The sequence below is a fragment of the Callithrix jacchus genome, chromosome 19, assembly GCF_049354715.1.
Source record: "Callithrix jacchus isolate 240 chromosome 19, calJac240_pri, whole genome shotgun sequence".
Taxonomy (NCBI): domain Eukaryota; kingdom Metazoa; phylum Chordata; class Mammalia; order Primates; family Cebidae; genus Callithrix; species Callithrix jacchus.
The window spans coordinates 49,103,595-49,117,609 of NC_133520.1; the positions used below are offsets into that span (position 1 = coordinate 49,103,595).

At 47.2% G+C, this 14,015-nt stretch overlaps 2 protein-coding genes across 4 annotated transcripts in view; one reads left to right on the forward strand and one right to left on the reverse strand.

Annotated features, from left to right (window-relative positions):
- ERO1B (endoplasmic reticulum oxidoreductase 1 beta) overlaps positions 1-12,882 on the forward strand; it is a 105,986-nt gene extending 93,104 nt beyond the window's left edge. For both annotated transcript variants that reach the window (XR_013529961.1, XM_008985774.5), the window contains exon 17: positions 11,239-12,882. Coding sequence is in view for 1 of the 2 variants with exons in the window: in XM_008985774.5 (XP_008984022.1) it covers positions 11,239-11,242 (4 nt within the window). In the remaining variant the exon portion in view is untranslated. The remainder of the gene's footprint in view (positions 1-11,238) is intronic.
- GPR137B (G protein-coupled receptor 137B) overlaps positions 1-14,015 on the reverse strand; it is a 66,331-nt gene that overhangs the window by 20,935 nt on the left and 31,381 nt on the right. For both annotated transcript variants that reach the window (XM_035281080.3, XM_002760885.6), the window contains exons 3-4: positions 2,914-3,136; positions 1,511-1,660 (exon numbers count right to left, since the gene is read on the reverse strand). In XM_035281080.3, the coding sequence (XP_035136971.1) occupies positions 1,511-1,660; positions 2,914-3,136 (373 nt within the window). The remainder of the gene's footprint in view (positions 1-1,510; positions 1,661-2,913; positions 3,137-14,015) is intronic.

Genomic DNA, 14,015 nt, shown 5'->3' on the forward strand with positions numbered 1-14,015 from the left:
ATGTATTTTTAGAAAGAGTATATCATTGTGACTAGTGCCATGAGCTTTCACTAAAACATTAATATCCTCAGTCACTTTCGTCTAGACGTTCTCAAATGCTGTGTACATGGTCCATCAAAGAAACATTTTCTCCCTGAAGATGATTACGGCAAAAAGAAAAAAAAATCTTCATGACTTCATGGTCCTGTGTATTTTCTGAAATCTGAATACAATTTGCTTAATCTTTGCGAATGTCACCCTTTAATAATACCATCTTATATTTATAAGGAAGCACTTTTTAAAAAATTAAGTATACTGGCCAGCGTGGTGGCTCATGTCTGTAATTCCAGCAGTTTGGGAGGCCGAGGTGGGTGGATCACCTCAGGACAGGAGTACAAGACCAGCCTGGCCAACATGGCGAAACCCCGTCTCTACTCAAAGTACACAAAATTAGCCAGGTGTGGTAGTGGGCACCTGTAATCCCAGCTACTCAGGAGGCTGAGGCAGGAGAACTGCCTGAACCTAGGAAGCAGAGGTTGCAGTGAGCAGAGGTTGCACCACTGCACTCCAGCCTGGGCAACAAGAGCGAAACTCCATCTTAAAAAAAAAAAATTACTGCTTAACAAGAGCCTTAAGAGGGGGAAAGGAGTGAAAAGTATGTGTGTACACATGTATGTGGATAAATACACGCATACAGATAATGTCCTGGTTTTCTCAAAAGACATGTGAAATGGAACACGGCAGGTGCTATGATACCATCTGACAGGTGAGGTTCGGATACCACAGAGGGAAGTGATCTCTCAAGGTCACTCAGTCATTCAGCAGCAGAAACAAGGAGCTTGTACTTCTCTGCCATGTAGACCACTGAAAGGCAAATACGGTTGGCCCTCCATATCAGCAGGTTCTACATCTGCGGACTCAACCAAATGCAGATCAAAAATATTTGAAAATAAAAAACAATAACAATTAAAAATAATAGAAATTTCAGCCAGGCATGGTGGCTCGTGCTTGTAATCCCAGCACTTTGGGAGGCCAAGGCGGGCAGATCATGACGTCAGGAGTTTCAGACCAGCCTGGCCAACATAGTGAAACCCTGTCTCTACTAAAAATACAAAAAAAAAAATAGCTGGGCGTGGTGGCTGGCATCTGTAATCCCAGCTACTTGGGAGGTTGAGGCAGGAGAATCGCTTGAACTCAGGAGGCAGAGGTTGCAGTGAGCCAAGATGGCGCCACTGCACTCCACCTGGGCAAAAGAGCTACACTCCATCTCAAATAATAATAATAATAGAAATTTTCAAACAATGTATAACAACTGTTTACATAGCATTTGCGTTGTACTTGGTGTTGTAAGTCATCTAGAGATTGAAGTACACAGAAGGATGTGTGTAGGTTATATGCAGATACTACACCATTTTATACTTGAGCATTCAGATTTTGGTATTTTCTGGGGTCCTAGAACCAGTGCCTTGAGGATACCAAGGGCCAACTGTAGTCCCTGGTCAGGTGACACCTCCTCAGCGCCCCCACTGACCTGGTCTGATACATTGTACCAGTCGTAATCAAAGGAATGGACGCTCTTGTTCTGAGAAAATGATAGGATGAACAGGTTGTAGCAGGCCCGAGAGGTATACAGCAGTATCACGGTGACACCGATGGCAGTCACTTGACACACGGAGGAGCCCTGGAAAAAAGGAAGCAGAAGGTATGGGCCACTCCGGGTCTGAGGTTCCAGCCCCTTCCCCAGCCCCCACATGTGTGAGTCTGGGAAGCCCTTTGGGACCTCAGGAGCACTGTGGTCTCGTTGGGTCTTCCACCAGAGTCCTTCATCCTGAGGCCCTGAAACCCACTGCAAACCTCATCTCATCCACACTCCTTCCTACAATTTCAAGTTGTCTTCATATGGACCCTGGGACATGGTTTGGAGATGCCTTCAGCGAGATTAAAATATGCGCCATTTGCCCGAGGCCTAGAGCGTATGAGCAGGAAAGTCCGACGGCTTATTTGCCAAATCTCTAATGGCCACTGCTCAGCTGCAAGAGGACCTTCTTGGCTTCTACACGCACCAGATGAGCCCGGGCTGGGGCAGAGCTCTGGACGGCTCTGTCCAGAGTCTTTGAGGCAGGGAATATGGGAGCCCTCATGTGACTGTGGGCTTGGAATTACGTGGAAATCAGTGGTCTGTGCCCCACATTATGAAGCTATAGATTTCCAGACAGTTAAAAGATCCTGGCTCAAAACAGATAGTTAACATGACCGAAAAACTAAAACTCAGGCCCGGCGCGGTGGCTCACGCCTATAATCCCAGCCCTTTGGGAAGCCAAGGTGGGTAGATCACCGGAGGGCAGAGTTTGAGACCAACCTTAACCTGACCAACATGGAGAAACCCCATCTCTAGTAAAAATACAAAGTTAGCCAGGCGTGGTGCTGTATCCCTGTAATCCCAGCTATTCAAGAGGCTGAGGCAGGAGAATCGCTTGAACCCAAGAGGCGGAGGTTGCCGTGAACTGAGATTGTACCACTGCACTCCAGCCTGGGCAACAAGGGCAAAACTCTGTCTCAAAAACAAACAAACAAAAAAACTCAAAACAGATAGTTACCATGACCAAAAAGCAAAAACTGCCTTTTGATTATTGTGTTAAACCATCATTAACTACATCCAGGATTTTTTTTTTTTTTGCCAGTCGTGCTTTGTTAGCTCGTGTGCCGTAGGGTGAGCTCGGTGGTGTTTTGACAACCTATGATTTAACCCCTCCTATTAAAAACTGCATTTCTGTCGTTAAAAGCCTTGAGCAGCCCCTGTGTGGGATATGATAAAACAGAGAAAGTCAAGGCAAAAATCAAGTCTAAAATTCATCAAAATATACTTTTGCAAACCAGGAAACTTATTTTGAGAACATGTTTCATGGGAGGGATCTCGACCACATTTCCAACTACCTTGGACTCCAAGTAAATGTTGGCTAAGGACATCTTAGAGATTTTGTAGAGACAGATGGAGAGAGACACGGCACACAGCACGAAGAGCGTGTCATTAATGGCCACTCGCACGGAGACGATAACCTTCCTCTCCCAATTTCCCGTCTTCACCAGCACGGCACAGGTTAAATTCACCAACAGGAAAACAAGGCTGATGAAGAGTGAGGCCAGGTAGAGGGGCAACCTGGAAAGGATAAGAGGAACTTGTCAGCGGCACGTCCAGATCAACCTAGAAGGAAACTGACGTGTTTTGGTGCACCGCTAGAAGCAGACACACCAAAGGTTACATTCAAGAACCTGGACTTTGGCAGATGTTCCCAGATTCAAATTACAAACTGACCCCAGATTGTGCCTCTGGCTGGGCCTGTACCTTTCTGAACCCCACTCTCCCTATCTGTGGGAAGTTGTGAGGACTGTGAGCTCACACACACTGGCTGGCGTGGATACTCACTGAGTGAGTGCTCCCTACTCACAGCGAAGAGTGGAGAGCATGGCTTGGGACGGGGTTTTACAGCCTTCTGATAGCTCCACGCTGTTAGAATTAACAGGCAAAAATGCAACCTCTGTGAGCCTTAGTTTCATGACTTGAAAATAAGAATATGTAATACCTACCTTATAGGTCTTTTGTGGGGAGTAGGTGAGATGATGAATTTGTATAATGCATTTTACCCCCCCAAAAGTCATTAATGGAGTCCAGAGGCCAGATGCAGTGTCTCACGTCTAAAATCCCAATACTTTGGGAGGCCGAGGCAGGTGGATTGCTTGAGGTCAGGAGTTTGAGATCAGCCTGGCCAACATGATGAAATCCTCTCTCTACTAAAAATACAAAAATCAGCCGGGCATGATGGCACACACCCGGAATCTCAGCTACTCGGGAGGCTGAAGCAAGAGAATCACTTAAAACCCGGCAGGCGGAGGTTACAGTGAGCTCCGATCATGCCGCTGCACTCTAACCTGAGTGAGTGACACAGCGAGACTCAGTCTCAAAAAAAAAAAAAAAAAAAAATCTGCCACAGCAACTGCCCAAGTTTCAACAAATGCAAAACTCTACTTCACTGGCCATTGTTAACCTGTGGTTTCTCAGAGCTACACACTTCCTGAGTGACCTGTGTAAAATCTATAGAAAGACCGGGACATGGAAACTGGTCCCAGCTCCAGACATACACTGATGAAGAGTGGGGGCGGGGGGGGGTAGGGAGAGGGAGGGGCTAGAGAAAAAGGCAGACAGAGGAAAAGACACAGAGCGGGCAGGGGTATGGGCCAAAGAGACCTTGGTTCCAGCCCACCCAGGCCCATGCCTAGCTGCAATTTTATTTCCTGCCTCACATTCCAGTGTGACATAACCCCTCACCTACTCAGGCTAATCCGAATGACACTTTATGTCTTGTAATTAATAATTTACCACCCACTGGCAAAATCTCTCACATAACTTTCAGAACCTAGTTCTATCAAAGAGCTTTGTCTACCCAGCTCCTGCTCATCCTCTAGATCTTAGCTCAAACAGCACTGCAGCAAACACACCTGACCCTCCTGCTGCCTCCTCACATGCACACACACGTGGGTACATACACATGCAGTCAGGGTTCTCTGACTTCTGCTCTCCTGGCCCCTGTATTTTAACCTCATAGACTTATCATAGTTTATAACAAAACAGACGGGTGACCATCTGATCAATGATTGTGTCTCCCTAGACGAAAAGTCCTGTGGAAGATGAGACTCTCATTTTTTTTTTCCTTTTTGAGATGGAGTCTCACTCTGTCACCCAGGCTGGAGTGCAGTGGCACAATCTCGACTCACTGAAGCCTCTGCCTCCTGGGTTCAAGCAGTTCTCTGCCTCAGCCTCTTCAGTAGCTGGGATTACAGGTGCCTGCCACCAGTCCTGGCTAATTTTTATATTTTTAGTATAGAGATGAGGTTTCACCATCTTGGCCAAGCTAGTCTTGAACTCCTGACTTCGTGATCCACCCACCTTGGCCTCCCGAAGCGCTGGGATTACAGGCATGAGCCACCGCACCCGACCAAGACTCTCCATTTTCACTCTCTCCATCCACACAGGAGGTGACGGGTCTCCACGAAGAAGGTTTAAGACGGAGGGAGGGAAGAAGGAAGGAATCAGTCCAAAAAGCATGACATCAGCTATCAAGGGCTGCCCTTTTATTTCCTATGAATGCTCTAGCACAGCAGCTGCTAGTGCCCTGGCTAGTGAGGAAACATGTCACAAGGGAATTACATCTTTCTGGGGAGGGAGAAAGGACTGCAGGCTTCTTCCTGCATAGCCCTGTGCAGGGGGCTGGTTACTCATCAGGCCTGTGCTGAGAAGGTGGATAAAGACAAGGCAAGCAGCTCGGGGGGGCAGGAAGGTGCCACAGTAAGAATGGATATGCCCTGGAGGAGGGAGAAAGTGCACGCATCAGAGAGACGAGGGAGTGAGACATGCAGGAGGGGAGCCACCACCCCAGCATGACATCCAAAAAGCATGACATCCAGCATGGCTGAAGTGAGAAGGGAACAGCGCCCCTGCCACCCAAGATCCGTGCGATGATGGGAGCGCTGTGAAGTCCTGGGGATTCAACCTCACGTGTCATGATGCACTCAGAGCTTTTCAAACAGAAACAAGTTTCTTTTTTAAAAAAGAAACATTAATGATTTGCCATGGACAGATTCTTTTCTAGGCCCTGATCACTGAGCGTAGCCCCTCAGTCACGTCACAGGCCCTGCAGTTCCCTCCACACCTCCAGCCTCTCCCCCACCAGACTATGGGCATGAGATGGGCAGCACCACCCTCCAGCATCCCCAGCCTCAAAATGCCATGCTGGGCCCCTACTAAGTGCCCTATCCTTCAATTTTTTTTGTTTTGTTTTGTTTTTTGAGACAGAGTCTCACTCTGTCTCTCAGGCTAGAGTGCAATGGCGTTCTCAGCTCACTGCAACCTCTGCCTCCCGGGTTCAAATTATTCTCCTGGCTCAGCCTCCTGAGTAGCTGGGATTACAGGTGCATGCGACCACACCCGGCTAATTTTTGCATTTGTAGTAGAGACGGTCTCACTATGATGACCAGGCTGATCTTGAACTCCTGACCTCATGATCCACCCATCTCGGCCTCCCAAAGTGGTGGGATTACAGGTATGAGCCACCACGCCCAGCCCCCTTATCCTTCAATTCTAACACTCTTTGCTTCACATTTTTGTGTTTCCACGGTCAGGATCACCTTGCACTGTGGAACCCTGCATTCAATGTGGGAGTATTTCTTCTCTTCCTGAAACCTGTTGTAAAGCCCTTGGTGTAAGAGGTCAAAATCAGGAAGCTGAAATCTGCATGCAACCTTGAGCCAGTCACCTAACCAAGCAAGCCCCGCGGCTTCCTCTTCTCGAGAGCTGGAGGTGTTCATGTCAGTCTCTCGGGGCCGTGGAGTGGGACAGAGAAATAATGCCTGTGGAGCTTCCAGGGCAGCTTCTGGCTTACAGGGAGGTGTTACAGTTCTCCTGTGCTCCACCCCTTGTTCTCACAGTGATGGGGGAATCGGAGCAGGAGGCTATGGGCCAGAGGGACTGTGGAGAGAGACAAAGGCAGGGCCCTTTGGGAGTTACCAAAAGTCTGCATTCTGGAGTCTCAAAAGCCCTGCTTTTGTTTTATCTACTGTGCTTTTGTCAAGAGCGCTAGTTGGAAACATCCAGAAGCCGCTGGTCACGGCCCTATTGTTTTAGGACCCTTGTTGGTTTGTACACACATGCCATGCAGCAGCCTCTGAGGAACGCACTGTCTGGCCACTTAGTTTTCCAGACGATTCCTCATGGGTGCTGTCTGAAACACAGCTGACCCCTGAGCAATACAGACTGAACTGCGCAGCGCCACTTAGGCATGGCTTTTCCTCCACTGCCACCCTTGAGACAGAAAGACCAACCCTTCTCCCTCCTCCTCCTCCTCCACTGACTCAACATGAACAGATGAGGATGACGACCGTGATGATGATCCACTTCTACTACATGAGTAGAAAATTTGTTTCCTCTTCCTTCTGATTTTCTGTATTTTTTAAGAGACAGCATCTCTCTGCGTCACCCAGGCTGGCATGCAGCGGCACAATCGTGGCTTACTGCAGCCTCGAACTCCTGGCCTCAAGTGAGCCTCTTGTCTCGGCCTCCCAAAGTGCTGGGATTATAGCTGTAAGCCACTGCACTCAGCCTACACTCTTCCTCAGAAAATATGCTTGCTTCTGTAGCTTCAATCATGACTTTTGTATGACTGAGTTCAAACATCTTTTGTCTCAAGCTATGCCTCTGATCACGTCTCTAACAGCCTACATTCTGAGGCCCTGCTCCCTCAAGCCAGCATGTCCCAAACTCAATTCCCAATGTTTTTTTTTTTTTGAGTTGGGGTCTTGTTCTGTCACCCAGGCTCAAGTGCAGTGGTGCTATCCTAGCTCACTGCAGCCTTGAACTCCTGCACTCAAGCAGTCCTCCCACCTCAGCCTCCCAAGTAGCTAGGACTACAGGCCCGTGCCACCACACTCAGCCCCAATGTGCCTCTTCTAACATGCCTGTAAGTGTTCCTATTTCTGTTAAAGGTGCCATAGCTTTTCATAGACTTTTTTTTCTTTGAGATGAAGTCTTACCCTGTCACCCAGTTGGAGTGCAATGGTGTGGTCTCGGCTCCATGCAACCTCCGCCTCCCAGGTTCAAGTGATTCTCCCTCCTCAGCCTCCTGAGTAGCTGGGACTACAGGCGTGTGCCACCATACTGGTTAATTTTTGTATTTTTAGTAGAGATGGGTTTCACTATGTTGGCCAGGCTGGTCTTGAACTCCTGACCTCGTGATCCACCCAACTCAGCCTCCCAAAGTGCTGTGATTACAGGCGTAAGGCACCGTGCCTGGCCTCATAGACTCTTAAACTGTAATGCTCTTCTTTGATTACATTCACCCCTATATACTCCATTGTCAAGGTCAGTAGATTTTTCATTCCCACTCTATGCCTCCTGTGCCAGCCTCACACACCATCTCATGCCTCTGGCCAGAACTAATATAGTTTCCTAATTCACCTTTGCCCTAAAGCCCCACCCTGTATCCTCCAGACCCCAGCACTCAAGAAGCAGATCAATCTATGGAGAGGCTACACACTAATCAAGCTGCTCGACTCTCCGTTTTAAATGTGTCCAGATGTCTCCACCTCCTGTCTTTCTGCAAGCTGATTTTTCTGCCTAGAATCTTCCTCCCACTTGATTTTTATCTATCACATCATATCCTCTGAGCCTTTAGGGGGCTTTGTTTAGTCTACTAAACAAAAGCCTGTTATTATCTTAAGAGAGGAGGCTATGCTGGGAGGTTTGAAACAATATGAAAAAAAAATGTGTGATTCAACATCAAGTTAAAGAGTCAGGATGCAGAGCCAGGCACAGTGGCTCATGCCTGTAATCCCAGCACTTTGGGAGGCCGAGGTGGGTGGATCACCTGAGGTCAGGAGTTCGAAACCAGCCTGGCCTACATGGTGAAACCCTGTCTCTACTAAAAATACAAAAAATTAGCTGGGTGTGGTGGTGCATCCCTGTAATCCCAGCTACTCGGGAGGCCGAGGCAGAATTGCTTGAACCTGGGAGGCGGGGGTTGTGGTGAGCCAAGATTGCACCATTGCACTGCAGCCTGGGCAACAAGAGTGAAACTCCGTCTCAAAAAAAAAAAAAAAAAAAAAATATATATATATATAAAGCAAAATTGGAAATGTGATGTAGACATCAACTTTGTCTTGGGAAATCTGCATGAAAACCTACAATGGAATACATCTTTGTATCTCCTTAGGGCTGGAGGGAGGTTTACACTGGGAGAAGGGAAAGTTCAGCGGACTTGCTTTATTTCTATCCACGTCTATAGTCACAAAATTTCTATCTCTTTCTATTTTATAATGTTTTTCCTAATAAGCTTGTTATCACTTTTATAATGCAAAGCCATCTTGCAAAACGAGTTTTTTCCCCTCCCCTCTATGCCTGCAGCTGTGGTGGGGAGTGAGGTGTGGAGAGTTTTAAAAGGTGGCCAGAATAAACCGCACCAAAAAAGTGTGTTTCCACAGCAACAGTTTTGTAACATTGCCCCCAAAACTACTTCTTTTTAACCTAAACCATAGGGCCGGGATAAATAACTCATCCTGGCATGGTGACAGAAATGACCCAAGGAAATAAAACAGTCAGTGACCCAGCATCCCGGAAGACCACTTTCAGTGTGACCCAGCATCCCGGAAGACCACTTTCAGTGTGACCCAGCATCCCGGAAGACCACTTTCAGTGTGACCCAGCACCCGGAAGACCACTTTCAGTGTGACCCAGCATCCGGGAAGACCACTTTCAGTGTGACCCACATCCCGGAAGACCACTTTCAGTGTGACCCAGCATCCCGGAAGACCACTTTCAGTGTGACCCAGCATCCCGGAAGACCACTTTCAGTGTGACCCAGCATCCGGGAAGACCACTTTCAGTGTGACCCAGCATCCCGGAAGACCACTTTCAGTGTGACCCAGCATCCCGGAAGACCACTTTCAGTGTGACCCAGCATCCCGGAAGACCACTTTGCCTGTGGGACCAGAAAGATCAGTGCTGCTGGTCAGCAAATGCAGGGATGAGGGAGTCTTCAAGGCAGCCAACACGACAGTGCCTGACCACCTCCTATTATGAGAGGACAGAAGCTAGGAGTTGTGAAGCATTGTTTAAATTTATCTCCCAGCTGGGCACGGTGGCTCACACCGGTAATCCCAGCACTTTGGGAGGCTGAGTTGCAACTTGGACTGCAAGGTCAGGAGTTCGAGACCAGCCTGACCAACATGCTGAAACCCCATCTCTACTAAAAATACAAAAATTAGCTGGGCATGGTGCCACTGTAGCCTGGCAACACAGCAAGACTCCATCTCAAAAAAAAAATTATCTCCCAATACCATCGATTCTTTCCTTCCTTTCTTCCTTCCTCTTTCCCTCCCTCCTTCTTCCTTCTCTTTCCCTCCCTCCCTTCCTTTCTCTTTCTCTTTCCTCCTCCCTTTCTTCCTTTCTCTTTGTTTTTCTTCCTCCCTCCCTTCCTTTTTTTTTTTCTTTTTTTTTTGAGACAGGGTCTTGATCTGTTGCCCAGGCTGGAGAGCAGTAGTGCAGTCACAGATCACTGCAGCTTCAGCCTCCTAGGTCCAAGTGAGCCTCTCACCTTGGCATTCTGAGTAGCTAGGAACACAGGCAGGCACCTGCATGCCCAGCTGATTTTATTTTGTAGAGACAGGATCTTGCTCTGTTGCCTGGGCTGGTCTTGAACTCCTGGGCTCAAGTGATGTTCCCACCTCAGCCTCCCAAAGCGCTGGGATTACAAGCACGAGCCACTGCTTTTTCACTTAAAGAAAGGGAAAAGTATGCCAGGCGTGGTGGCATGTACCTGTAATCCCAGCACTTTGGGAGGCTGAGGGAGGAGAGTCACTTAAGTCCAGGAGTTCTAGGCCAGCCTGGGCAACACAGCAAGACCTTATCTCTACATTTTTTTTTAATTAGCTGGATGTAGTGACACACATCTGTATTCCCAGCTACTCAAGAAGCTGAGGCAGGAGGATTGCTTGAGCCCAGGAGATGAAGGCTGCAGTGAGCTGTGATTGCACCATTGCCACTGGTGAAACCTTGTCTCTTAAAAACAACAAAAAAAGGCCAGGCACCTCTAATCCCAGCACTTTGGGAGGGCAGATCATCTGAGGTCAGGGGTTCAAGAACAGCCTGGCCAACATGGTGAAACCCCATCTCTAGCAAAAATTAGCCAGGTTTAGTGGTGGGCACCTGTAATCCCAGCTACTTAGGAGACAGACAGGAGAATCACTTGAACCCGGGAGGCGGAGGTTGCAGTGAGCCAAGATTGCACCATTGCACTCCAGCCTGGGCAGCAAGAGCAAAACTCCATCTTAAAAAAGAAAAATAAACAAAAAACCTGGCTCGCTCTGTTTTTTACTTATTTAAAAACTCACAAAGCTGGAGGCCAAACAGTTGAAAATGTTTAAAATCAAAATCGAAGTGCTCTTGAGCACTTCCATGCCAAATGTTCACATTTCTTAAACTGAGTAAATTAAAATACATAGACTGAGAAAGAGAAAGCCTGAATCACACTGGCTTCTACTCAAGCAAAACTCTGAGCTAGCAGATGTGGGAGGGTAGAGGTGACTTTAAGTGAAAAAGTGGTTCTTGGCTGAGTTAAATATAAATTATCTTCAAAACCAGTGAATTGCTACAGGAATGGATTGGAGTGGAAAGTTTCAACTAGTTCTAGGCTAACGGCTCCTGTTTTATTTCAGGTGAGTCATGATTAAATTACGAAAGCCAATCCTATTTAGAAGCCAACATACCAAAGCATCTCACGGGAGAGACTGTGGCCTGAAATGTCTCTAGTGGCATCCGATTTGAGAGAACTGAGGAACTGTATAAATGAGAGTGAAGAGGAGCCTACGCAGAAGTGACTCCTGGTATTTCTTTGTGGCAACAGAACTAAAAAGACTGGGTTAACAGGCATCTCCTGCTGAAACCTCACCCTCCTGTTTCAAGGGACTCTCCAACTTCGCTGGCCCAAACATCTCACTTTTTTTTTTCTTTCTTTCTTTTCCAGTGTCTTCCATTGGATTTTCTTTTTTTTAATTGAGTTTTTGTTCTTGTTGCCCAGGCTGGTATTCAATGGCGCAATCTTGGCTCACTACAACCTTGGCTTCCTGGGTTCAAGTGATTCTCCTGCCTCAGGCTCCTGAGTAGCTGGGACTACAAGTGCGTGCCACCATGCCCCGCTAATTTTTCTATTTTTAGTAGAGACATAATTTCACTCTGTTAGCCAGGATGGTCTCAAACTCCTGACTGATCTCAGGTGATCCACCCACCTCTGCCTCCCAAAGTGCTGGGACTAGAGGCGTGAACCACCACACCTGCCCCCAAACGTCTCACTTTTAATCTGGATCCAACTATCTCTCTCCCCATCTTCTCCCTTCATTTCTGCAAATCCCTTTCCAATAAAATGCAGCCACACATCAGCACAGCCTGTCTTCGAGGTATACAGTGGCTCAAGGATCAAGCAATGCCCCACCCACATATCTTCTCCCCTGAAGACCCAGTCCCTGTGCTCAGAGGTTGAAAGCTTTTTTTTCCCTTTTTTTTTTGAGATGGAGTTTTGCTTTTGTTGCCCAGGCTGGAATGCAATAGCACCATCTCAGCTCACTGCAACCTCCACCTCCCAGGTTCAAGCAGTTCTCCTGCCTCAGCCTCCCGAGTAGCTAGGATTACAGGCATGCATCACCATGCCCAGCTAATTTTTTTGAATTTTTAGTAGAGACACAGTTTGTCCATGTTGGTCAGGCTGGTCTCGAACTCCTGACCTCAGGTGATCCGCCCACCTTGGCTTCCTAAAGTGTTGGGATTACAGGCGTGAGCCCCCGAGCACAGCTGGTTGAAAACTTTTTAAAGAATTTCCTTTCTGACCAGGGCTTTCATATATCACCTCTAGAAGACATCTAATTACCCCCCGCCTCAACTGTTTCCAAGATAAACTCAGTTCTGTGGTCCAATCAGACAGAATTTATCCTCTCACCTCCATCTTCACTCATGCTTTGACTTACATTTCTGGTTAGGGGTTGCCGAGCAAAGACCATAGATGCAGAGGAGAGGCTACTGTTTTGTTACTGGAGAAGAGAGGGGACTGTCTACTTGTACTTCATACAAGTCGAACATCCCTAACCCAAAAATTCAAAATCCGAAATGCTCCAACATCTGAAACTGAGTATCAGTCGACATGATGCCACAAATGGAGAATTCCACACCTGACTTCATGTGATAGATTGCAGTCAAAACAGTTAAAACTTTTTTACGCAGTGTTATTAAAAAGATGGTATAAAACTCCCTTCAGGATATGTGTATAAGGTATATCTGAAACAGTAATAAATTTCATGTTAGACTTGTGTCCCGCCCATCCCCCCATATCTTGTTATGTATATAGAAATATTTCTTTTTCCCTTTTTTTGAGATGGAGTCGCTGTGTTGCCCAGGCCTGGAGTGCAATGGCATGATCTCCACTCACTGCAACCTCCACCTCCCGGGTTCAAGCGATTCTTCTGTCTCAGCCTCCTGAGTAGCTGGGACTACAGGTGCACCACCACCCCAGCTAATTTTTATATTTCTAGTAGAAACGGGGTTTCACCATGTTAGCCAGACTGGTCTCAAACTCCTGACCTCAAATGATCCACCTGCTTTGGCCTCCCAAAGTGCTGGGATTACAGGCATGAACCGCCATGCCTGGCCTTTATATGCAAATATTTCAAAATCCAAAAATCTCTGAATCTGAAACACTTTTGGTCCCAAGCATTTCAGATTAGGGACTTTCAACTTGTTCTTTAAATCGCTCTCCTTGGAACCAACATCATTTCACAGCGGAGGCTGAAGTTCCACCTGAGTTGGTAGAGATGTGAACTGAGCTATGCAGAAAGTAGTGAAGGCGCGGTGGCTCAAGCCTGTAATCCCAGCACTTTGGGAGGTCGAGGCGGGTGGATCACGAGGTCAAGAGATCAAGACCATCCTGGTCAACATGGTGAAACCCCGTCTCTACTAAAAATACAAAAAATTAACTGGGCATGGTGGCGCGTGCCTGTAATCCCAGCTACTCAGGAGGCTGAGGCAGGAGAATTGCCTGAACCCAGGAGGCGGAGGTCGCGGTGAGCCGAGATCGCGCCATTGCACTCCAGCCTGGGTAACAAGAGCGAAACGCTGTCTCAAAAAAAAAAAAAAAAAAAAAAAAAAGAAAGTAGTGAAGGGAGACAGCAAGATCAGGCGAAAAACAAAATAAAGCCGGGGCTGGTCAGTCTGGTAAGGGTACAAGCCAGGGGCCCAGGATCCTTCACAGAACCTTCTGAACTTCAGAGAAACTTTCCGAACTGGTTTCCTTGGATGTAAACTCAGGATTAAACTATTACACCTTCAGAATTTTAAGTAAAAAGTATTTACATATTTTTAGATGAAATATATTTAAATAAAATATGTATCTGATTTAACATATTTTCAAAAGTGAAAAAATGGCCAGGAGTGATGGCTCATACCTGTA